A 26,935-nucleotide genomic window follows, 5' to 3' on the forward strand; every position below is an offset into this window, starting at 1 on the left:
CATATAATATCTTTTTTTTCCCCAGCTTTATTGGAATATTATTGACATATAACATAGGTAAGTTTCAGGTGTACAACATGATGATTTGATACAGGTACATATTGTGAAATGATTGCCACGTTCAGATTAATTAACACCTTCATCCCCTCACATAATTACTATTTTTTTTGTGGTGATTACATTTAAGATTTACTCTTTAACAGCTTTCAGGTATATAATACAGTACTGTTAATTATGGCCAGGCCTGGTGGTCTGGTGATTAAGATTCCCTGCTCTCACTGCCACGGCCTAGATTCATTTCCCAGCTTCCTTTCCCAGTTAGGGAACTGCCCCACCTGTCTGTGAGTTGTCATACTGTGCAGGCTGCATGTTGCTGTGTTGCTGAAAGCTTTGCCATGGGTATTTCAAATACCAGCAGGGTCACCCATGGTGGACAGGTTTCAGGGGAGCTTCCAGACTACACAGACTAGGAAGAAGGATCTGGCTGCCCACCTCCGAAAAATATTGGCCATGAAAACCCTGTGAATAACAGCTGCGCGTTGTCTGATATAGCGCTGAAAGGAGAGAGGATGGCACAAAAAGACCAGGCATGGTTCCACTCTGCTGTACACAGGGTTACTAGGAGTCGTAATCAACTCCACGGCACTAACAACAGCAGTTAGAGCTACCCTGCTGTGCATTAGATCCCCAGAACAACATAGCTGGAAGTTTGTACCCTTTGACCAACATCTCATTTCCCCCACCGCCAAGTCCCTGGCAACCACCATTTTACTCTGTATTTCTATGAGTTGGCTTCTTTAGAGTCCCCAAATTAAGTGAGAACATACAGTATTTGTCTGTTTCTTTCTGACTTATCTCACCGTCAAGGTCCATCCATGTTGTCGCAAAAGCCAGGATTGCCTTCTTTTTATGACTGAATAATACTCGAATATATATGAATATGTATATGAAATATATAGATATTATCTTTATCCATTCATCTGTCAATGGACACCTAGTTGTTTCCATGTCTTGGCTATTGTAAATAATACTGCAATGAACATGGTGTACAGATATCTCTTCCAAGATAATGATGTCATTTCCTTCACATATATACCCAGAAGTGAGATTGCTGGATCATATGATAGTTCTATTTTTAATTTTTTGAGGAATCTCCATACTTTTTTCCATAGTGGCTACACTAATTTTATATTCCCACCTACAATGCACAAGGGTTCCCCTTTCTCCACAGCCTTACTAACACTTGTCTGTTGTCGTTTTAATAATGGCTATTATGACAGGTGTGAGGTGATATCTCATTGTGGTTTTGATTTGCATTTCCCTGATGTCCAGCATCTTTTCATGTACTGTTTATATGTCTTTTTTGGAAAAAGGTCTATTCAAGTCCTTTGCCCATTTTTTAATCAGATTGTTTGTTTTTTTAAGTAATATCCTTTATGTCTTTTCACTCACCACCCACACGTCAAAAAAACAAAACTGGGAAATTTCTATTTCAGGAATATAAGAACTATTGCTTTACAAAATTTTTGTGTTAAATCCAGTTATACATCTGCTTTGGCTCAAAAAGCCCTTAATTTACTAAGAGATTATGTTTGAAAAGCTTAGAAAAAATAAAATAATAAACAATCCTGAAAAACTAAGTAGTTAATCATTTTTATTTCTCTCTCCCCCCACCCACTCCCCTCCACCCCTGCTGCACAAAAGAAGGCAGATGAGGAAATTTTGCACAACTAACAAAGGCTATTTCTGGGTACTTTGAGAAGATTTGTAGGTTGATAACATTGCTTTCTTATCACTGCAGCAACATATGACTTTTCTTTGATGAAGGTATATTTTCAAGGTACCCTTACACTTAACACCTTTAGGGGCTCAATTTGAGCAATGAAAGCTTTGAAATACAAAGGGAGAACAGAGAATGGAAAACTCAAAGATATTCCTAAACCTTTAATTTCATCATCTTACAAAATTGTGGGTATTATATACCTTACAGAACTGATGAAAGGATCAGATGTGATATTTGTTAAATCATCCAGCACAATTCCTGGCACCTAATAACTACTCCAGTGTTGCTTAAATCTGAACTACAAAAAACTATGCCAGAACTGGAAGAAAAGGAGAGTAGAAAAGAGGAAAAGAAAAGAAGATAAAAACAAGAAATATACTAAAATTACATTTATTAATGGTGGTGGTTAAAAAATTGGGGGAGGGGCACACAGCCTATTTCATGTACATTTTACTCCTCTGAGTGGTAAAAATGAAGATAGAAGGAAAAATATTTCAGGTTAAATAGTTCACACAATAGTTATAAAATCATACCTCGGGTCCAGATAGCTTGATTGTAACCCAAGTGGACTGAGAATAAAAGTAAGAATATAATATGCAAGTACTAAGTGTCTGAAATTTGAGGAATACCTACATTCCGTCTTTTTCACTGATCAATTTGCAATAGTTTGGAACAGTAGTGAGCTACCTTTTTTTGGATGTAGGCCAATTCAGGAAAAATAAAAATGTTTATAAACCACATGATTTTTTCATTCAAATTTAAGTACTTTTTTGAGTAAAATATCCTTACATCACTCCCTTATAAAAGAGAACCAATGAAAAAGTTAAGTGCTGCTTTTTAAGTAGGTAAAATGTTCAAATCTAGGCATATTTGAGAAGAAACAACATGGAGGCAGCTCTCTCATATTTTATCTTCATATTAGATCACAGACTCTGAAAAGTTAGATGAGCCATGAGTTAATCAAGTGGTATCATTGACTGAGGAAGCAGGGAACATTTCTGTTCCAGGCAAAATGTGGTGCTTTTTTCATAGGTTGTACAATATTCTATATGAATTTATTTTAACTAAATGACTTCATAAGAATAACATTTTTTTCTAATTAGAACATTTTAAACAGAGTTAATGTAATCCAAATAAAATTTTACTGCCCAAGAAACATATCCAGAGATTCTAGTTACATATTTTGCCAAGGTGAGATAGGGTCCATAACCCAGGTGTGACACAGATTGCTACGTGTCCACCAAAATCTTTCCTTCTTCATCAGGAATAGAATTGCATGTGGGCAACCGTCTGCCCGGCATTATTACATTTCCCACTGTCTCTTGCAATTTAGATATAGCACATGTTTAAGTTCTCTTTAAGGGAGTGTGAACGAATGTGATGTTGTCACTTCTGGACCAGTACCTTAAGACCAGCAGAGGAGGCCACACCTTTTTCTCTCATCTTGCCACCTACAATCTGGACGTGGCAGCAACCCAATTTTGACCATACAGATTAGGACAATACTGCAGAGCAGTAATTCTCAAGGCATGGTCCCAGGGACACCTGGGAGTCCCCAAAGCCCTTCCAGGAGGTCTGCTTTTTGGTTAATAATTTTTAGTAGAAATATCCTACGTTAATTGCTACACTTCTTAGAAAAATTTATAGTATACATGATACTACCTTGAACAGTATCACAAATTTATGTCATATAGAATGGAATGCTTAAAATAATATAAAATTATCATCTTAAACTTATAGCTTATACTTAGGGGCAAATGATTGGCAATTAATTCTTTTAAACTGTCAAAATTGTGTTTCAGCTCCTACTGTTGAGTGAGTTATACAAGATTAGATAGCAACAACTGCTGTTATCACACTTGTGTATTCTTTATAATTTTTCTTAGATATAAACTGGAGTCTTATAGTATCTCAATTTCTTCACTTGGCTAGTCACATTCATTTACTACATGCCAACGTAATAATTTGGTTACCTAGTTTTATTTTCTGCATATGCTAGGCAATTCAGTCCTAGCTAAGATGTTAAGAGGTAGCTGAGGTCAAAAATAAAAAGATAAATTGCGTGGAAAAGAATGTAAACACAAAGACCTATACATGCAACTTTAAAATTATATTTAAAGTTGAATCTCTTATAGTGTAAGTGAATAATTTAGATGGACAATTTTTTTTAACTCTACTAGAAAATAACACACATACCAAGATTCAAAAAGGACCTGGAGTTATTAGACTGAACAGAGTCTGCAGGCTTGTTTGGTGGGGAAGAATTACAGATACCTAGAATCAAAAGAAAAAATGGAAGGAATGGAGACAGATTCAGATTACTGTTAATCAGACCACATAATTGTTGAGATTAAACATTTCCTCCAAAATAATACTACCACAGAAACATATCACTATCAAATGTAACAAAATATGGATGCTTACAAATGGATTGGCACTATAATCTCATTTTTGTGTGCATATTTTTTAAAAGGTTTCTTTTCTTTGCAACAGATTGTATGGTAAAGCCCAACACTAAAAGAGAATCACCAAAGGATTCAGGAATAAGATCCATTATACTGTAGGTCAACTTTTTTGGGGATTCACATTTTGACTCGACTTCATCTTACTTTGCCTTCTGACCACTCTGAGTACACTTATAAATCATGTGTTCTCCACATTAGTTCTTCCTTGGCAAGTCTGTGATTTTTCTTACACCATCCTCTACTCCTGGAATATTTTTTTTCAATTTTCAGCCTACTTTTTTCCATTATAGATGATTCTAGTTAGGCCCAGAACCTCCCAAAAGCATTGTTATATTGCTTTGTTTTGCTGTTTTAGCTGCTTATAGGTAGGCTAAAATATATTTCTCTTCCTAGCACCTTAATATACTCATGTATCAGTTTCTGCCCAATTTTGAAAACACTCCAGTGAAAACGTGTTCTACATTTTGCAAGTGCACTGTCTAGCAGGCAAAAAAGATAATTTCAGGTTTGTATAAACTTTCTAAAAACAACATATAATTGGGGAGAAATTATTAAATATTGACCCTTTATTTTTTACTTTCAACGTTTTCAGAATGCAATGTGGGGACTGCTGTATATGTTTGTACACACTAGCATTCTAGAAATGCCTACACCTTCCTTGGAGGTACTTGGAGGGTGAATCACTAGAGTACATAGCGAATTTCAATCAGATTCAATTAGAATATATATTTATTGAATACCTAACTATGTGCCAAGCATTGGGCTAGGCACTGAGGGTAGAAACATAAGAAGTTAGTGAAGGTGAGAAAGTTCAGGAGATATCATCTCTATACTGCATATGAGCTGAGAGTTGTATACATCCCTTAGAAAAAAAACAGTTGTCCCAAAAGGGAATATTGGGTTTTTTACAACAGGAGACAAAGATTCTGTTTATATGTGTGTGTGTATATATATATATATGAGGGAACTGCTGTTTTGCCTATTAAATTATCATAGGTTTTTTTACAAAATAGCAATGCTGTATGGTTGAACCTAATATAAGTACTTAGTTTTGTTGCTAAGTTATTACATAAACAGGACCAATTATCCTGCAATTTGCTTTTCTTATTACTGAAATGTCTTGGTTTTTTCCTATGGCAGCTCCAGTAGAACTATATTATGTCATTTAATACATAAATGACACAAAGCCAGAGCCAAATATCTGTTCTGTTTGCCATCATGTACCTAGTCAGTGCCTTGCAGAATGCCTGGCACATAGTAGGCACTCAATGAATATTCAGTGAATGAATGAGTGAATGAAAGACACTAGGCTTAGATGCTAGCTTAAAACAACAGATGAAGAATCCTAATTTCATTAAAAGTAGGACCAGCTTTAGCTGTAGACCAGTAAGAGATCCAGGCTAATGGGAGAACGTATGGAATTCAGGAGTCATGAACCATGTGGAACGGGAAGAGGACACATATGCAAGTACAAGCAGATAAGTCTAAAGCTTCAGGATCAGTTTTGGGAGCCAGATATTGTTCTTCACTTAAGGACAAAAGATAAGACGATGAAGGCAGGTGAGAAACAGAAATTAGCCTAGACCTAGAGAATGATCTGGGAGGTCTTACTTAGAAATAAGACTAAGGGTCTCTGAGAGTTCTACCACATCTGCAATCTGTTCCACCCTAAGTCTACCTGAAGTTTCTGTGTCTTTGTTTGATACCCCCAAGACAGGGTAGAGTTAGAGAAAGAAAGATTTTTCTGTTTTGTTTGCATGGAAGAATTTGCTCTGAGCTAACATCTGTTGCCAATATTCCTCTCTTTTTTTTTTCTTCTCCCCAAAGCCTCTCAGTACATGGTTGTATATCCTAGTTGTAAGTCCTTCTAGTTCTTTATGTGGGCCACCACCACAGTATGGCAACGGACCAAGGGTTGGTGTGTTTCCACAACTGGGAAACAAACCCGGGCCACCACAGTGGTGAGAGCACCAAACTTTAACCACTAGACCATCAGGGCTGGCCCAAGAAAGATTTTTTTTTTAGAGAAAGAAAACTGGATGTTTCATAAATTAAGTTGATCAGACCAATCTGTAGTTGGCTATTCAAGTCACTCATTTCTTTGCTTTTGGCTCTTTTTTTATTTCCCCTGTTTTATACTATAATTTCCGCTTGAATGTTTAAATTCTCTTTTGACCGATTTTAGAGGAAAGAGTATATTTTCCAATCATACTTTAAGCCATCATAGGTGAGAAATCAGTTCACTTCAGAGATTAAGTATAATGGCAATGAAAGCAGACTAGCACATCTCTAGGGAGATAGAGTAAAAACTCAGGAGAAAAGTGTAAGATTCAGCTATAAACCTTCTTAGACAATGCCTTAAATCAAGTTTTCTCAGTGTTCTTTATCCCTCCCTATAACAGCAGTTAAATGCCAAGTAGTTGTTTGGTCCTTGGTGATTACCCAAATGGATCAAATTTTTAAAAAGTCTAATCACTGTGTTTCATATACTTTGTTGTTGTAAATAAGGATTTCTTAGATAATTTCCCACAGTTTCAGGAATCTTTGGGCTTTGTTTTCATTAAAATATAGCAAAAATAGTAAGCAATAGACTTTTATTGCTAATAATACAAATGGAAATGGAAAATGGAAATGTGTCAGTACTTTGCTTATTTCATTAAATCAACACATTTGTTTCACAATATGCTTCACTGTGACTATTTTCAAAGAAAATACGTCTGAGGTTAGACTGTTGGGAATTTTTAAATACACTTGTATGACAGCATGTTAGAATGGGTAGAAAGTGCCAAACATACTATTATTCCTGTCTGTTAAACACAAACTTTCCCTCCCATTACTCCCTGCCCAACATTAGCATTGTGGAGCCCAACACAGTACAAAGCCTGCAGTTGATTGTTCTGATCCGTAGGACCCTTGTTAGGTTCTATTTAGGAATAATATGGTTAATTTTTTCACAGAGTGGTTATATAAGGAAAAATTATGTAATTGTGAAAGTAGCATATATTAGAAAATAAGTATAAAGAAACTTACTCTTTTTCACGTTTCGCAAAATTTTCAAACTCTACAAAAATGAAGAAAGGAAAAGTGTTAGTTTTTTTTCTTATCAAATCCAAAATACTTCAATCAAGTAGAAATATAGAGTTCAGTCAAAAGGATTAATTTCCTGAAAAATAGCCATCAAAATACACAAAATTTTTTCAATCTTGTCATTTTTAATTCAGTGCAAAATCTCCACTTGATTTTATCTTGCTATTTTTCCCACCATAAGAATCATACTATGTGTTTAGAAATAGTGCTATCACAATATCAGGGGAAAAGGTGGAGTTCCTACTTCTCTTCTTTATTAGGACATTTCAGAACCCACAATGGCTTCTGAAATTAGCTGTGGTACATAGCCCTTCCCATTCTAGCCAAGAATTTTTGACAATCATATTCTGTACTCAGTTCACTAAAATCTGGTCTATATTGTTAGCCATGCTACTTCCTTCTCCCTCCTTTCAGCAAACCCATGTCCTCTGCCTCCTTTATAGTAGAGTCTAACTTGTCTCTACTAGGAATCTACTTAGATTTCTTTTGTTTCTTCACATTTCCTCAGCATTTATGTTTTTAATCTGTTCCATAGTATTTTATTATTCTTGATAATTTTCATGTTTCTCGTATAGGCAATCAATTCAAATAGATTAACTATACTCTTTTCATGGACAGGTAGATAATCTTTATGACATTTCTATTTTCCTAACACCTAACAGAAATGTACTCTTTTATATAATTGATAATAATTTTTTGGGGGGGGGGGGGCTGAGAAAGATTGGCCCTGAGCTAATGGCTGTTGCCAATCTTCCTCTTTTTGCTTGAGGAAGCTTGTCACTAAGCTGACATCTGTGCCAATCTTCCTCTAATAAATTCTTTTTTTTGAAAAATTTAAATTAAAAAAATAGATCATTATTTATAATTCGAAATATTCTAGTAAAAATGCTCCCATGCTTTTCACCGTCTACCCAGTTTCTAACTCTCCCCTACAGATAACCATTATGACCATTATGTATCCTTCTAGAGCTATTTGTGAATATATAATACAAATATAGATTGTATTTTCTCCCTTTTGAGCAAAAGTTAATAAATTATATATAAATATATTGAGAGAGTCCTCATTCTTTTTTTAGCTGCATAGTATTCCATTGTATGCATACACTATGATTTCTGATTTATTTAATCAGTTCACCTAATGATTAACATTTAAATTGTTCCTAAATCGTCTCTTCTTACAAATAATCTGATTTAATTTTAATCTAATTTTCTATCTTAATGCTGGTGATGTGGGGTGGAGGAGACACCTTCAGTAATGGAACAGCCTCTGCCATGTTTCCTAAAACTCCAATCTTCTTTACCTTACTTCTTGTGAAACTTTTTCCAGGAGTCTTCAATGTCTGTTTTGAAGATGCTGAATTTTCCATGGTGTTAGGACAGCTAGTAGAATAAGTCTCTATAGATTGAGCCTGCATACCTAAAACAAAAAAGTGTGTTTTGCATACCTCCTTAAGCCTTCAGGTTATATGTAGGTATATATTCAGTAATTCTTAGCTTGGCTTTTTTATGCATTATTTTTACAATACATTATGGGTTTTTTTTAATGTATTATTTTTATCTTATTTAATCATTCTTTGTACCTTCTCCATTTAGGTCCTACTTTATTGTTAACTTTTTAACAGTCTCATTTTTATAACTTTTTTTGGAGGAAAGTACTGCCACTTACAATCTTCATCAGCAAGGAAGAAGGACTCAGGGGTTCTTTCTGGGAGTGGAGGTGGAGGGGAAGAAGAACGATCTTGATGCAGATCTGTGGTAAGAAGAGTATATAACAAAGCAAAAGAAAATCCATCAATTAAAAGTCATAAGTCAAGACCCCTTTGGTTTGGTGTAACTTTTCCAGTTTTTCAATATTAACCTACAAGAACCAAATAAAAAATTATCTGAACAAAGACTAGATCCTCAAGAACTTTGTTCTCCTAGCTCTTTAGCCAATGAGCCTATGATTAATTAAAAACTTGCAGGTCACTTACAAAAGTATTCTTCCAAAGAAATTGAACCTGAATTTAACTAAGCTTCTAGTTCTAATTATCATTTTACAGAGAATCCTGGGAGTAAAGGAACATGTTAAATAAAACCATGAGGGTACAAACGGCCAAATTCAGGATAGTAACAGTCTTTAGGACAAATGACCCATTCTCTTCTACAAATAAATGGCATAAGAAAATATAAAAAGCAAGGAGAACTGTTAGAGATTTTAAGATTTAAGAAGCATATAAACCAAATGTAATGTGGATGTTTTGTTTGAATCTGGATTCAAATAAACCAACTGTAAAAAGACATTTTTGAGACAATTTGAGAAAATTGAACAAAGTCTGGATATTAGACAATATTAAGGAATTATTGTTAATTTTATTGGTGCGATAATGCTATTAAGTATTAAGGTAGGTTTAAAATATGTGTTTGAAAATTTCCATAATAGAGAATTTTAAATATTGGAGCTATTTTCCCATGATGTAAGTCCTAAAGATACAAATGGTGTATAATATTCTCATTATACAGTGCTGAGTATAATTATATACTATATTAATGTCTTTTGAAAATGAAAATGTGGTTAAGTATTAGAGCAGCTGTCTTTGGTCATTGGGTTCTTTAGGCCTTAGGATTTGTCTATAAAGTAAATTCACTTGTTTATTTCTTTTGTGCTAAGTAATATGCAAAGTAAAGTATAATACTTATTTATGGCACCTAATACAATAACTGGCATATGGTAGGCACTTATTAAATATTTGATAACTACCCTGAAGTAGCCTATCATCTTCCATTTTGCTGTCAAGAAGTATTCTGAGAACTTGGGGCTGGCCCTGTGGCCGAGTGGTTAAGTTCAAGTGCTCTGCTGCAGCGGCCCAGGGTTTCACTGGTTCGGATGCTGGGCGCAGACATGGCACTGCTCATCAAGCCATGCTGAGGTGGCGTCCCACGTGCCACAACTAGAAGGACCCACAACTAAAAATGTACAACTATGTACCAGGGGCCTTTGGGGAGGAAAAGGAAAAATGAAATCTTTAAAAAAAAAAAAAATAGAAATATTCTGAGAACTAAAACTAAATTTCAGTTGACAATACCCTGCAAAATATCTTCCTAACATGCCATTTTCATCTTAATACTCCCCTGATGAAGAACCTACAATGCTTACTACTGCATTAAATCTAAATTCTTCTGCCTAGCTTTGTGTGTGTGTGATAAAATACACATAAAATTTGCTGTTAATGACATTTACTACATCCATAGTGTTAGGCAACATCACCACTATCTAGTTCTAAAACATTTTCATTACCCTAAAAGGAAACTCCACACCAATTTAGCATCATTCCCCATACCCCCAGATTAGATTGGCAACCACAAATCTACGTTCTCTCTATGTAGATTTGCTTGTTCTGGCTATTTCATCTGCCTGGCTTTTAAATCCACAATCTTCCCACATTTTATCTTTTGAAATTTATTTTCCATATTTCCCAAAAATAGAACATCTATTACAATTAATCTACTTGCCATTTCTTTGTACTCATCATGCTCATTTCTACCTTTGCATCACTGTTATCCTGATCCCTGCTTCTGGAATTCCCTTCTTTTCCCTCTATCAATTCTTGAATTTCTTCTACTCAATGAAGCCTTTTGTAACCCCTCCAGTGATACTTTCCCTTTTTGTAGACTCCAGGTGATTATAATCAGTGCCACACAGATTATCGCTTAATGGTTGCAAGTGACCATTAATTTTTTCTACCCAATTTGAATATAAGCATTAAGAAGTACCCTTCCCTATATATCCTGCCTATTCTAACACTATGTAAAGCACACAGAACTTGCTTAGGAAATGCTCGTTTAACAATTATCTAATAAAAATTATAATAGGTAACATTTCATGAAAGCTTCTTATTTGACAACCACTGTGATAAAAACCTTATATTCATTATCTTACTTAATCCTCACAAAAATCCTCTAAGAAAGGAGTTCTATTATCTTCATTTTATAATGAGAAAAATTAATAAAGTGTATAATTTAATCAAGGTAATGCATTTTGACAACTTTTGGTAGACTGGGGATTTGAATTAAAGCCTATCTGACCCCAAAGCTCATGCTTTTTGACCTCTATATTATATTACCTATGTATGTATTTGAATAATATGTTAATATGAATAAATTAAGCAGAAAACTTAATAAATTAAGGGAAACTACCATCTCTGTTTTAATGTGTCTAAAGTACCTATCAATGTCTAGTAAATGTTAGCTGCTGATGTTATTCAATGTATAAAACAAGCAAAGCTCAAGAAAGTACAGGAGAAGCAACAGCAAGTTTTAAGTGGCCAGAAATAATTTTTCAGAATTCCACTGTTAACAGTGGTAAAGCCTATAAAGTAGAAATGCTGCAAAATTTTAAGAGATTCTATCTGAAATAGTTTTTTTAAAGATTGGCACCTGTGCTAACATCTGTTGCCAATCTTCTTTTTTTCCTTCTTCTTCTTCTTCTCCCTAAAGCCCCCCCCCCCGGTACATAGTTGTATATTCTAGTTGTAGGTCCTTCTGGTTGTGCTATGTGGGACCCCACCTCAGTATGGCCTGATGAGCAGTGCCATGTCTGTGCCCAGGCTCCAAACTGGCAGAACCCTAGGCTGCCAAAGTGGAGTGTGTGAACTTAAATCACTCGGCCACAGAGCCAGCCCTTGAAATAGGTTTGGGGTTTTTTGGGGTTTTTTCGGTTTTTTGAGGAAGGTTAGCCCTGAGCTAACATCTGCCACCAATCCTCCTCTTTTTGCTGAGGAGGATTGGCCCTGAGCTAACATCCGTGCCCGTCTTCCTCTACTTTCTATGTGGGACGCCTCCCACAGCATGGCTTGACAAGCGGTGCGTAGGTCCGCACCCGGGATCTGAACCAGCGAACCCCAAGCGGCTGAAGTGGAACGTGCAAACTTAACGGCTGTACCACCAGGCCAGCCCCTTGAAATAGTCTTTTTAAAGGATTTTATATCAAGGAGCAGAATTCTAAAAACCTTGCCCTTGACAAAACAAAACTCCTGGCCTGGGAAAACCAGAAATAAATCAATAAATAGTGGAAGCTATTATGGGAACCATGCCTTCTCCTGAGGTGATTTTCTCTAAACCTAATGAGCCATTCTTACAGTACAAATTTTTAGGGTTAAATGTCATCTTGAAGCCAAGAGAAATAATTTACCTGATTTAGGACTCCGGAGTTTTACACTCTAAAAAAAGAAAGAAGGAAAAGTGAAAGAGGAATATGTACACAGATTCACAAACTCAAAGCAATAAATGGCATTTTTGAAATTATATTTCTTATATCTATAGAGATAGTTATGAAATGTTGACCCTGTTTTTCCTAATTTCTGTGTGCTGAATTATGAAAAGGCATCCTTAATTCTTAGAGTGATTTTTATATATCATGGCAAGTGGTCCTAAATTGATCCTTTTTTCTAATTTATTTCCTTCCTATTCAGAAGAAATTTAATTGGAGGTAAGTTGTTGACATTGAAGTTACTTCACGACAACAGAAAAGGAGTGATTGTTCTTTGCTTTGGGAGTTGTTAAGATAAAAGACCATTAGGGGCTGGCCCCGTGGCCGAGTGGTTAAGTTCGCGCGCTCCGCTGCAGGCGGCCCAGTGTTTCGTTAGTTCGAATCCTGGGCGCGGACATGGCACTGCTCGTCAGACCACGCTGAGGCAGCGTCCCACATGCCACAACTAGAAGAACCCACAACGAAGAATACACAACTATGTACCGGGGGGCTTTGGGGAGAAAAAGGAAAAAATAAAATCTTTAAAAAAAAAAAAAAAGATAAAAGACCATTATATGTGTGCGTATTGTTAACAATAATAATAATTACTAGTAAATTAAAAGTGTAATTAAAAAGGTAGGGAATATTTGCCTACCAGCATTGCAAGTGTTAAGCACTTTTAAATGGTTAATTAATTATTTTCTGATCTCTGGAATTTTAAGATAGTTGGTTCATGGAATATATACAAATGCATGACATTGTTGAGAGTGTAGACTTTTCTTCCAGAAGCAGGGAACATTATTCCAAAAGGTTTATCTTATATTATAAGATGGACATTTGCCATTCAAAAAATTACTCTCTATAATATGTTATCACAGCTAACATGATACAGCCTACCAAATGACTACTCTGAACAAACTACCTACTTATGAAACATTTGTTTTTGCCTTAACTATCCTTCAAGAATTATTAGCTCAAATGTTTCCTCTTTGACTGTCTTCCTTGATCACTTCCAACCTGGACGGATCTCCCACACTTCTAAATCTCATCTTTCATATGGCACTGATTATATTTGCCTTGATGAATAAGGATAGACAAAAATAGAAACTTGTGTACACATCCTCTATCTCCACTGCTAGACTTTAAGTTTCTTAAGGACAATAATTGTAGTCTTTTACATCATTTTATCCCCCACATTCTAGCACATTGTTTTATAAGTAGTATCTCCTTAGTATTTATTAAGTGATAGGTGTTTAAAATACAAGGAGTAGGTCTGTAGCCTGTTGAATCCAATGAGTAGAGTCAGAAAAAAAGTTACTGACCTTGGTTGGTCTAAGTCTCACAGAGTCATCAACTTTCTTTGATTCAGATGTTCCACTCCATTCTAATGATGTTCCAATTTTTACCTTTACAGTTGGAGATAGGGATTTGGGAACACTCGGTAGGAATTCTCCTGAAACAAAGTAAATATGGTCCAGTTCTTAGAAGTGTTGCAGTTCTTTCAGAAAGCAAATGTTACTCAGCCATAGCACACAGAACATTGAAAGGACCTGAGAAGTAATCTAGTTAATCCACACTTTATTTTACACTTACTGAGCTGTACTCACCAGCTTCCTCTACCACAATAAAAGATTCAGGTGTCCGTTCAGGAAGTGGAGGGGGGATTTCATCATCTATCCTTAGAGGAGTTGCTATCCAAAATGTCAGAAACATAATCACAATTTTTAATTAGAAAAATCCAAAGAAAATTTCTATGTTCTAATCTTGCTGTAAATTCCACCAAGCATCATTACACTATTTAAGCTGATATCTGTTCACTCAAGGAAAAAAACAAATTCTCTCATCTTAAGTTACAAACCCAGGAAGATTTGCTGCTACTGCTTCAAAATTTATTTGAAAAGCCCAGAAGTATTTTGATTGAGTAGCTGAGTATCAGTTAATATAATATAAAACATTATATTAACTTAGAAAACTTTGGATTGTTTTCTACATTACTTTCTTTTAATGTAGAATATATAATAAAGCATCATAAAGCACTTTGACGTGCTGAAGACTCAGTTATAGTAGGTAAAATAAAGATTTTAGTATCTCTTCTTCATTTATAAGAATGAAGAATATTGATGTTTTTGCTTTTTACAAAACAATGGAATAACAGGGTTTTCTATAGATATATTCGGATTTTTTATAGAAAACCTCAAATGCTATTATAAGAAACAGCCACCAGATGGCACAAATGTCAATGTTGCCACAATTCTTGAAGATAAGGATTTGGTTTTGGTTGCTGTGGGAAGTTTAAGGTATTATGGGTCTCTAGAAAAATAAAATTCCTTTAAATTTTAAAGTATATAAAATAATCTAATCAAAGAAAGAACTAGATCCAGTTAAAATATTTTTGTAACAAAGCTATGCATCTACGTATCTATCTATTAAGAAGCTCTACACAATAAATAATGTTATAGAACAAAAGCTTTCTCTACTTCCTATTCAGGTAGAGTGTTCTTTATAAATGTCTGTTGGTCTACCTAAGAGAGTTAAACTTGCTGTTTGCTTTCCTTCATCTTCTCCCACATCAAACAATTATAATCATCTCTAACAGGATATTTACTTCAACTTTCAAGCCACTCAATAAAACAAAACAATATGCTTAATATGGAAAAATCCAGAATTATGAAAGAGATAAAGTATGAAAGTAAAGGGGTATATAAGATTAAAACCTCACAGAGAATACTGAATACATATTCTCATCTACTGTTATAAAAAAAACAGGAGGAGATCAGTTCTAAGTGACCATGTGGTGCTGTTGATCAAATCTTTTGTGCTGTTCTTTTGGAAGTTGCTTCTGAATGTTACGGGTAAATTATGGACCTTTGGTATACATTTCTAGGAATGAGGATTGCCTCCTTCAGAAGCACTCCTGCTGGCATAGATCCTATACCAGATCTGACTGCCTCCACTGCCCCCGTTTCATAGAATATTACATCTTTGTTATTGCTATTTTAACCTATCACATCATTAAAAACACTCCTGGAATTTATTTCTTTGAGGAGGAGAAGGAAGAAAAAGAAGGAAGCAGAGAATGACAAGGGGGAGGGTGAGAAGAAACCAAGTCTTCTATAGAAGCAAAGTGAAATCTAAAATGTCATACAAACTTCTAAAAATAGCTTACCTACTGCTGCTGTGTCTTGGTTCAGTGAGGAGGAGGAATTGGTTGGAGGATTCAGAGCTAAAGAATTATGTGAATTGTGGTAAGAAAAGAGGGTTGTAGAGGATGTTGGCAATGAAGAACAAGGTAAAACAGTTCCATCTTGCTTCTTAGGTAAATCAAGAGATATCTTAGATCCAGCACTACTTGGAGACAGTGATGAAAAATAAGGATCTTCTACTAAAGACATATAAGAATATACATTAGAAGCACTAGAGTCATGCTGCTTTGTGGTAGAGGCATTACGCATTTGCTGCTTAGAGTCATATGGTAGTGAATAATTCACTTCTGCTGAAGAAACATGCATCTCTTTTTGAGCCTGCTCAAGAGAAGAATTATGCTGCTGAGATTCCAAATGAGAAAAACTTCCCTTGATGTCCAACTCTTTGGTGTCTCTCTGTTGTATCAATTCAAAGGGAGTTGATTTGGTCCGCATTATTGGCCTCTTTGAATTAAAATATCTTCCTGTTACATTTACTGGTTTAGAATTAGGACATGTTCCAAGCAAAATGGTGCTCAAGTCTAAACTTTGGTGCTTTTGAAGAGGCTCCCCAGCTATTGGAAATGCCTTTGTCTCCCATTTCGTAGTTGTGTCAGCATTTTTGTTACAACCACAGTTTAGCTCCAGAAAGTCGAAAGAACTGCACTGTTTAGCAGGGTGCAAAACTAATGCACCCTTTTCACTTATTTCAGAAGTCCTGAGGTCAAAGGAAGAAGTTTCTGCACTTTCCCCCCTTATCCTTTGTTTGCTCTGTTGATTCTTTATTTTTGCTTCATTTATGCTGCTGAAACAAAAAGAAAGTAATGATGATACCATACCACAAAGAGGCCTCTTCTCTTATTCTCTTTCAGTATCACAATGAATTATAAGCACGAGCCTCCCAGACACAATTAGACAACATTTAGATGTGTAAAATTTGTACTCACCCTTTTGATAAATTAGGAGAACAAGAGTCTGCTCCTAGAGTGGGATTTTGCTCAGGAAGTGAATACTTTGCTTGAATCTTCAAGAGAAATAAGTAGGAGATTGTTTTTCAATGAAGCAACGGCAATGAGATATTTCAACATTCATAAGGTTAAGAAGTTATTTTTCAGAAAATGTAAAGATTTTAAATCATTAAAGAGGTGAATTTCTAAAATATTGAACCCAGCAAGGACTTGTTAACATACTAAGATCAAAAGGATCGGAATAAAAAAATTAATGCTGTTATAGAAAATAGAAAGGATTTGCTTATTGCATCATCTTTTCAAATGTGGAAGTTTTAAAATGTTCTTGGGGGTAACTTTGTTCTCAAGAACACCCTACCTTCAGAAATCTCATCATCTCAAAGCTTGACGTTAATAGGTGCTTATCAGGTCCTCATACTTGTTCTACCTTTTCCTTCCTTACTGTGCTCCAGCTATACTGGTTTTCTTGTTCTTAAGTATACCAAACCCATTTCCAATTCAAGACTTTTACACTTACTATTTCCTCTGATTGAAATACTCTTGCTCCAAATTTTGCATGGCTGGCTCCATCTAAGTAATTATTCTCTACTTAAATGTCCCCTGCATAAGGAAACCTTCCCTGAACACTCAGCCTAAAATCAAACTTCCACACACTTGTCCAGCCACTCTCAATCTTTATTTTCTTCATAGCAATTATCATATTATGGAATTTGTTACTGTGGCTCATGGAATGTAAGATATCATAAATTATAAAATATATCCTGATTTCAGTGATGTTCAAATATTAAAATAGTCATCAGCAGTTGCAAGATTCCACCTGTTATGACTTTAATTGTGACTCTCAAAAAGATATGTTGAAATCTAACCCCTGATACTGTGAATGTGATCTTATTTGGCAATAGGGTCTTTGCAGATGTAATTAAGATTAGGTCGTACTGGATTAGGGTGACATGTATCCTCATAAGAAAAGAAAAGAGAGACTCCGAGACACACGGGGACAGTGTTATGTGATGATGGAGGCAGAGACTGGAGTATTGTATCTGGAAGCCAATGAACACCAAGAATTGCTGACAAACACCAGATAACAGGAGGAGGCAAGGAAGAGTCTTTCCCTAGAGCTATAAGAGAGACTGTGGCCCTGATTTTTTTTTTTTTTTTTTTTTTTTTTTTGAGGAAGGTGAGCCCTGAGCTAACATCCACCACCAGTCCTTCTCTTTTTGCTTAGGAAGTTTGGCCCTGAGCTAACATCTGTGCCCATCTTCCTCTATGTTCTATGTGGGATGCCTGCCACAGCATGGCTTGATTAGCAATGGTTAGGTCCATGCCCGGGCTCCAAACTGGTGAACCCTGGGCTGCCAAAGTGGAGCATGCAAACTTAACCACTGTGCCACCGGGATGGCTCCTAAAACACCTTGATTTTGGCCTTCCTGCTTCCAGAATTAAGGGAAAATAAATTTGTTGTTTTAAGTCCTCTTCAGTTTGTGGTACTTGCTACAGCAGGCCTGGTAAACTGAGACTTTACTAGCCCCCTTTCAATAATGGATAGAACAATCAGACAGGAGATCAATAAGGAAATAGAGGACAGACATGAACAACACTGTAAACCAATTAGACTTAACAGACACACATAGAACACTTCACCCAACAACATACACATTCTTCTCAAACATATATGGAACATTCTCCATGATAGACTATATGTTAGGCCACAAAACAAGTCTTAATGAATTCTAAAAGATTGAAGTCATAGAAAGTATCTTTTCCAATCATAATGGGTTGAAACTAGAAATCAATAACAGAAGAAAAACTTGAAAATTCACAGATATGTGTAAATTAAACAACCAATGGATCAAAGAGGAAATCACAACAGAAATTAGAAATACTTAGAAATGAATGAAAACACAACATATCAAAATGAAGGGGATATATTGAGAGCAGTGCTCAGAGGGAAATTTGTAGTTGTAATTGCCTACATTAAAAAAGGAGAGAGATAGCAAATCAATAACTTTGCACCTTAAGGAACTAGAAAAAGAGCAAAATAAACCCAAAGTTAGCAGAAGGAAGGAAATATTAAAGATTAGAGCAGAGATAGAGACTAAGACAACAATGGAGAAAATCAACAAAACCAAAAGTTGATCCTTTGAAAATATCAACAAAATTGACAAACCTTTAACTAGAGTGACTAAGGGAAAAAGAAGACTCAAATTACTAAAATCTTAAATTACAGAAATTAAAGTGGGGACACTACTACCAATTTTACAGAAATCAAATAGCCTAACAATAAACACATAGTGGGCAGTTGATTTTACATGAGAGTGCTAAGACCATTTAACAGAGAAAAGACATTCTTTTCAACAAATAGTGCTGGGAAAACCGGACGTCCACATGCAAAAGAATAAAGTTGGACCTTTATAGCATATACAAAAATTAACTCAATATGGATCAAATACCTAAACATAAGACTAAAATTATAAAACTCATAAGAAAACATAAAAAGCTTCATGACTAGATTTGGCAATGATTTCTTGGGTATGACACCAAAGACACTGGCAACAAAAGAAAAAATAGGCAAATTGGACTTTATAAAAATTAAAAACACTTGAGCATCAAAGTACATGATCAACAGAGTAAAAAGGCATCCCACAGAATAGGAGACAATATTTGCAAGTCACATATCTGATAGGGGATTAGTATCCAGAATATAGAGAGAACTCCTAACTAAAACCCAACAACCACCACAGAAACCCAATTCAAAAATGGGCAAAGGACTCAAATAGACATTTTTCCAAAGATGATATACAAATGGCCAATGAGCACATAAAAAGATGCTCAACATCACTAATCAGGAAAAGGCAAACCAGAACCACAATGAGATAGCACTTTGTATCCATAAGCATGGCTACCATATAAAAACAAACGGGCTGGCCCAGTGGCCCAGCGGTTAAGTTCGCATGTTCTACTTCAGCGGCCTGGGGTTTGCCAGTTCAGATCCAGGGTGCAGACACGGACATGGCACCGCTTGGCAAGCCATGCTATGACAGGCGTCCCACATATAAAGTAGAGGAAGATAGGCATAGATGTTAGCTCAGGCCCAGTCTTCCTCAGCAAAAGAGGAGGATTGGCAGCAGATGTTAGCTCAGGGCTAATCTTCCTCAGAAAAACAAACGAACAAACAAATGAAAACAAAATAACAAGCATTGGTGAGGATGTGGAGAAACTAGAAACTTTGTGCATTGCTGGTGGGGATGTAAAACGGTGCAGCCACTGTGAAAAACAGTATGGCAGTACCTCAAAAAATTAAAGACAAAATTACCGTATGATCTAGCAATTCCACTTCTGGGTATACACCCAAAAGTATTGAAAGCAGGGAGATGAAGAGAGATTTATACACATAGGTTCTTAGGATTATTCACAGCAGCTAAAAGGTGTAAGCAAACCAAGTGTCCATCGATAGATGAATGTATAAACAAAATGTAGCATATCCAGACAATGGAATATTATTCAGCCTTAAGAATATTCTGACACATGTTACAACACTGATGAACCTTGAGTACATTATGTTAAGTGAAATAAGCAAGACACAAAAGGTCAAATATCATATGATTCCACTGACATGAGGCACCCAGAGTAGTCAAATTCAGAGAGACAGAAAGTAGAATGGTGGTTGCCAAGGGTTGCAGGGAGGGAAGAATGGGGAGTTATTGTTTAATGGGTGTAGAGTTTCAGTTTTGCAAGATGAAAAGAGTTCTGGAGATGGAGGGTGGTAATGGTTGCACAACAATGTGAATGTACATAATATCACTGAATTGTACACACAAAATTGGTTAAAGTGGTAAATTTTATATATATTTTACCACAATAAAAAATTGGGGGGAAAATGGGCAAAGGACTTGGATATACATTTGTCCAAACAAGATATACAAATGGCTAATAAGCACATGAAAAGATGTTCAACATCACTAATTATTAGGGAAATGCAAATCAAAACCATGAGCTACCACTTCACACCCTTTAGGATGGCTGTTATGTAAAAACAAAACAGAAACCAAAAACCAGAAAAAAAATTTTGGTAAGGATGTGGATAAATTGGAACCCTTGTGCATTGCTAACGGGGATGTAAAATTTTGTAGCCACTGTGAAAAACAGCATGGGAGTACCTTAAAATTTAAATATAGAAGGGCCAACCCCAGTGGCCTAGTGGTTTAGTTTGGCGCATTCTTCTTCAGCAGCCCAGGTTCTGGTTCCTGGGTTCGGACCTGCACCACTCATTTGTCAGTGGCTATGCTTGTGGTGGCTCATGTGAAAAAAGAAGAGGAAGATTGTCAACAGATGTTAGCTCAGCGTGAATCTTCCTCAGCAAAAAAATAATAATACAGAATTAACCATGTGATCCAGCAATTCCACTTCTGGGTATATACTTAAAAGAATTTAAAATAGGGACTTGAACAAATATTTGTATAACAATTTTCATAGCAGCATTATTCACAATAGCCAAAAGGTGGAAACAACCTGTGTCCATTGGCAGATGAATGGATGAGTAAAATGTATTCACACACAATGGAATATTATACAGTCGTAAAAAGGAATGAAATTCTGATACATGTTACAAAATGGATGAACCTTGAAAACATTATACTACACAAAATAAGCCAGATACAAAAGAATAAATAGAATAGGCAAATTAATAGAGACAGAAAGTAGAATAGAAGTTACTAGGAATTTGGGTAGGGGTCATGGAGAGTTTCTGTTTAAGATGATGAAAAACTTCTAGAAATAAATAATAGGGTTGGTCACACACATTGTAATGCCACTGTATTGTACACTTAAAAATAGTTAAATGGTTGTAATCTATCATAACATTAATAAAAAAATAGTTAAATGGTAATTTTTTCATTGTGGTAAAATAATATAAAAATATGAATAGGGAATTGTCTCTTCCTCTTCAGTTTTCTGTTACAGGCTGTAAAATTGGTGTTAATTCTTGCTTAAACATTTGGTAGAATTCTTAAGTGTGTGGGCCTGGAGATTTCTTTTTTGGGAGTTTTTAGGTTATAGATTCAGTTTCCTTAATTGTTACGGAGCTATTCAAATTATCTATTTCATGTTTAATGAGCTGTGGTAGTTTTTGTTTTTTGAAAGAGTAATCCATTTTAGTTGTCCAGTTTGTATGTGTTGAGTTCATACTATATTCCGTTATTATCCTTCTTTATACCTGAAGAACCTGTAGAAGCATCCCTTCTTTCATTCCTGATATTGGTAGTTTTTATCTTCTCCCGTTTTGTATCAGTCTTCCTAGAGGTTTGTCAATTTTATTAATCTTTTCAAAGAACCAGCATTTTAGTTCACTGATTTTTTCTCTATTGTTTTCTATTTTCAATTTCATTGATTTCTGCTCTTTATTATTTGCTTCCTTCTTTTTTCTTTGGGTTTATCTTGGTCTCTTTTTGTTTCTAGATTCTTAAAGTAGGAGCTTAGATTATTGATTTCAGACTTTTACTGTTTTCTAGTGTATGCATTTAGAGTGCTATAAACTTCCCTCTCAGCACTGCTGTAGCTCTGTTCCACAAATTTTGATATGTTGTATTTTCATTTCTATTCACTTCAGTATTTTTTTTTTTAAATTTCCCTTGAAACTTTCTCTTTGACTCAGTGGATTGTTTAGAAGGGTGTAGTTTAGTTTCCAATTGTTTGGATCTTTTCCTGTTTTCATTCTGTTACTGACTTCTAATTTGATTCCATTGTGGTCAGAGAATACATTCTATATTATTCCAATTCTTTTAAATTTTTGAGATTGTTTTATGGCCCAGGATATGGTCCATCTTGCTATGTGTTCCATCAGCACTTGAAAAGAATGTGTATTCTTGTGTTGTTGGGTGGAGTGTTCTAAAATATTGATTTGATCTTGTTGGCTGATGTTGTTGTTGAGTTCTCCTATCCTCTTGCTGATTTTCTGTCAAGTTTTTCTATCAATTGTTGAGAGAGGGGTATTAAAGTCTCCAACTATAAATGTGGATTTGTCTATTTCTCTTTTCAGTTCTGTCAGTTTTTGCTTCACATATTTTGCAGCTCTTTTTGGTTCATATATACACTTAGTACTGCTATGTCTTATTGGTGGATTGACTTTTTATCATTATATGATGTCCCTCCCTGTCTGCGATAATTTTCTTTGCTCTGAAGTCTACTTTATCTGATATTAATATAGCTACTCTTATTTTCCTTTTAATCATGTTTACTTGTTATATCTTTTTTCCAATCCTTTACTTTAAATCAACCTATATATTTGAAGTATGTTTCTTTTTCTTTTTCTTTTTTTTTTTGAGGAAGATTAGTCCTGAGCTAACTACTGCCAATCCTCCTCTTTTTGCTGAGGAAAACTGGCCCTGAGCTAACACCCATGCCCATCTTCCTCTACTTTATATGTGGGATGCCGGCCACAACATGGCTTTTGCCAAGTGGTGCCATGTCTGCACCTGGGATCCAAACCAGCGAACCCCAGACCACTGAGAAGCGGAATGGGCCAACTTAACTGCTGCGCCACCAGGCTGGCCCCTGAAGTATGTTTCTTATGGACGGCATATAGTTGGGACATGTTTTCAGTTCACTCTGCCAATCTGTCTGTTAATTGGTGTATTTATGCCATTTACATTTAATGTAATTATTGATATGTTAGGGCTTAAGTCTGCCACTGTGTTTTTTGTTTTCTCTTTGTTCTCTCTGTTTCTCATTTCTCTTTTCTTTTTCCTGCCTTCTTGTCTTTGCTGAATTTTTTAGAATTTCATTTTGATTTACCTATAGTGTTTTTTAAGGTATGTCTGTATAGCTTTTTTAGTGGTGGCTGTATGTATTACATTCTCTCTCTCTCTTTCTCTCTCTCTCTCTCCCCATATATGTATGTGTATATATATATATATACACACTTATCGCAGTCTATAGGTATTATCATTTTACTAGTTCAAGTATAGAAACCTTACCTCCCTTTACATCTCTAACCCTTCCCTGTTTATTATATAATTGTCTTAAATATTTCCTCTAATACATTTAGAACCACATCAGACAGTATTATAATTTTTACTTCAATCGTCAAACAATTTAGAAAGCTCAAGAGGAGAAGGAAAACCTATTACATTTACCCATGTTTTTGCTTATCATGTTCTTCCTTCTTTCATCATTTCCTTTCTGTTTAGAAAACTTCCTTTGCCATTTTTTTAGAGTAGGTTTACTGGCAACAAATTCTCTTAGATTTTCTTCATCTGAGAATGTCTTCATTACCCCCCTTCATTCCTGAAGGATATTTTCACTGAGTGTAGGATTCTGGGTTGACAGTCCTTTTCTTTCAGCACTTGAAAAGTATTGTGCCACTTCCTTCTGGCCTCCATGGTTTATGATCACAAATCCACTGTCATTCTTGTTGTTTTTCCCCTATAGTTAAGATCATTTTTCTCTGGCTGCTTCCTAGAACTTTTGTCTTTAGTTTTCAGAAGTTTAATTATGATGAGTCTTTCAGTACTTTTTTAGCCCCACCTTTTTTCTCCTTTCCTTCTTGGACTTCAATGACACAAATGTTGGTTGTTTTTTTTTTAATTATTATTATAGTCCTTTAGTTCCCTAAGGCTCTGTTTTCTTCTTCAGTCTATTTTACTTATGTTGTTTAGATTGGGCAACTTCTATTGCTCTGTCTTCCACTTCATTAATTCTTTACTTTGTACTCTGTATTCTGCTGTTGAGTTCATCTATTGAGCTGTTTGTCTCAGCTACTGTATTTTTCAGTTCTAAAATTTCCATTTGGTTCTTTTTATATCTACTGAGGTTTTTGCTGAGTCCTTATATTTCTTTACTGATCTCTTCTATTTTTTAATTTGTTTTAAGCATGATTATAATTGCTCGTTGAAGCATTTTTATCACGGCTGCTTTAAAACTTTTGTCAGATAATTCTAACATCTCTGTCACCTCAGTGTTGTCATCTATTGATTGTCTGTTATTCATTCAGTTTTAAATCTTCCTGGTTCTTGGTATGATGAGTGATTTCCAGTTGAAACCTAGACATTTTTGTATTGTTACGAGGCTCTGGATCCTAGTTAAACCTTCTCTTTCAGCTGTATTTTTTTTTCTTACTCCATTCTGACAGGGGAAAGAAAAGGAGGGGTGCTGCCTTTTTATTGCCTTGTTAATGCCAGGTGGAGTCTACCTCCACCAGTTTCCTCACTTAGCCTATGCTGACACCCAAGGGGATACACCATGGGAGAGGCTCCCCATGTGGTCTCCACTGACACTGTGGTGGAGATGGTCTCATTACTGCTGGATGCTGGTGAAAGTCCTGACTCTCCACTAGGTCTCTTCTGATACTACTTCAGTGAGGAGGCATTGGGGTGCCATGTTACTGCCAGGTGGAAGCTCAGGCTCCCCATGGGGTCTCCACTGACACTGCAGGGAAACCTCATTGCAGGCCAGTGGAGATGAAAGTCCTAGCTCTTTACTTGACCTTCTCTGATACCACTCCAGCACTTTATTACAGTCTTGTGAGAGTGGGAATCTAGGCTCCCCACTCAGCCTTTGCTGGCATGGGTAGGGTTAGGGGCCATTTTTTTCTTTGGTGTTGACTGAAGTAGAGTGATTGTTATCTAAAAGTTTTCTGTCTTGCTGGGCTGCCCCTTTCCTGGTCCTTTGGCTAGAGAGAGCAGGCTTTTGTTTGGGCTTTTTTTGTCTGCACCATTGGCATTTCCAAGTTGTTGACTTCTTCAGTTCCAAGTCTGGGATATATGAGGCAAAAGAAAACCTAAAGAACTCACCATCATGTTTTTCCTCAGGTCCCAAGTCCCTAGCTAGTCTGTCTTCTCTCCATCTTTCAGAGTCTTTTTATATTTGTTTTATATATAATATCCAATGTTTCTACTGGCACTTAGTGGGAGGTAGAGGGAAAAGTATGTCTGTTAGATCTTCCCAGAAACAGAATTCCTCCTTGGCTAGCATTTACCTTCTGTGGGAGGTTGAACCATGTTCCTATGTTCCCATTTACTGACTAAGGGCCCACTCCAAAAAACCCAACCATATGGAGCCATGGTACTGCTATTGGGCTAAATTTGAGTATTGACACTTCCTGGAACCTGAATAAAGTATTAGCCCACATTCTCCAGCAACACATTAAAAGAATATTCTTTGTTCAAGAAAGGTTTATTCTAAGACTACAAGGATAGTTTGATATTAACAAATTCAATGATATGACTGTATTAATAGGTCAAAGGAGAAAAATCCATGTCATCATTCCATAAATACAAAAATATGCCATTGACAGAATTCAACATTCTGGAAAAAATTCTTAGTAAAATAGAAATCAATGAATACTTTCTTTAAACAATTAAAAAATAAATATCTCCAATCAAGTCAGCATCATAATTAGTAACGAAACATGAGAATCTTTCCCATTAAAATTAGGTTGTCCATATCACTTTTATTATTTAATCATGGTCTGGGAGTACTAGCCAATGAAATGGGCATGAATAGGATATAAGTAACAATCTCTGGCAACTGTACTCTTTGTTTCCATGTCCTTCTACCACATTGTTTCTCCTTAGAGTAGACAACTATAAGATTGCTTAGTTCATTCCCTAGCCTCAACAGTTTTTCTGACTTTCTCTCCGTCCCCATGCTTCATCATTCAACTGAGAGGAGTTATGATCAGGGTCATGTCTTATATACTTTGTATTGCTGATGTTGTGAAAACAGTAGGTCCTCAGTGAATACTTTCAGATTAATAATCCAAAATGGATATTAAAAATTAAACTAATATGTGGAAGGCAGGTAAATCAGTAAGTTTGTCTTCTTAAGGTTTGCTCAGAACCTAGTACTTTATAATTACACAGTAAGGATTTGACTTACACTTTTCTGTGATGAGATCAAAATAGCATATTCTAGAAAGCTCAATATTTTTTATTTGGAATTTGGTCAAATCATAATTGTTTTATGCCTAATAACTTCTACTAAAAATCTTTTGGATATTCTAAACTATTCTCAAAATTTGATGAGACATATGCAATCAAATTGAGGCTAGAGTAACCTGAAAAATCACATCAGTATTCAACTATGATTTCTCTTTGTAATTGTCACTCTTACTTCTAACTCACCATACAACTGTCTAAAACATGGGAGCAGAATATACACTTTCCCTTTTGCTCACTCCTTTTGTTTCTAAATTTAGTTTAAAATTGTATGCAATAGGTTAACCAAGA

General features: G+C 35.6%; 1 protein-coding gene across 5 annotated transcripts in view; it reads right to left on the reverse strand.

The window, feature by feature from the left end:
* Positions 1-26,935, reverse strand: part of PTPN22 (protein tyrosine phosphatase non-receptor type 22) — a 59,342-nt gene that overhangs the window by 1,395 nt on the left and 31,012 nt on the right. For 2 of the 5 annotated variants that reach the window (XM_070487074.1, XM_070487075.1), the window contains 9 exons: positions 16,692-16,768; positions 15,729-16,549; positions 14,170-14,253; positions 13,885-14,015; positions 12,506-12,533; positions 9,002-9,085; positions 8,637-8,752; positions 7,279-7,309; positions 3,980-4,057 (listed from right to left, as the gene is read on the reverse strand). In XM_070487074.1, coding sequence (XP_070343175.1) covers positions 3,980-4,057; positions 7,279-7,309; positions 8,637-8,752; positions 9,002-9,085; positions 12,506-12,533; positions 13,885-14,015; positions 14,170-14,253; positions 15,729-16,549; positions 16,692-16,768 — 1,450 coding nt within the window. Of the gene's footprint in view, positions 1-2,878; positions 4,058-7,278; positions 7,310-8,636; positions 8,753-9,001; positions 9,086-12,505; positions 12,534-13,884; positions 14,016-14,169; positions 14,254-15,728; positions 16,550-16,691; positions 16,769-26,935 lie in introns of those variants that run through there. The other 3 variants (XM_044749127.2, XR_011494912.1, XM_044749131.2) reach the window with 3 other exon arrangements.

This window comes from Equus asinus, chromosome 16 (assembly GCF_041296235.1).
Source record: "Equus asinus isolate D_3611 breed Donkey chromosome 16, EquAss-T2T_v2, whole genome shotgun sequence".
Lineage (NCBI taxonomy): Eukaryota > Metazoa > Chordata > Mammalia > Perissodactyla > Equidae > Equus > Equus asinus.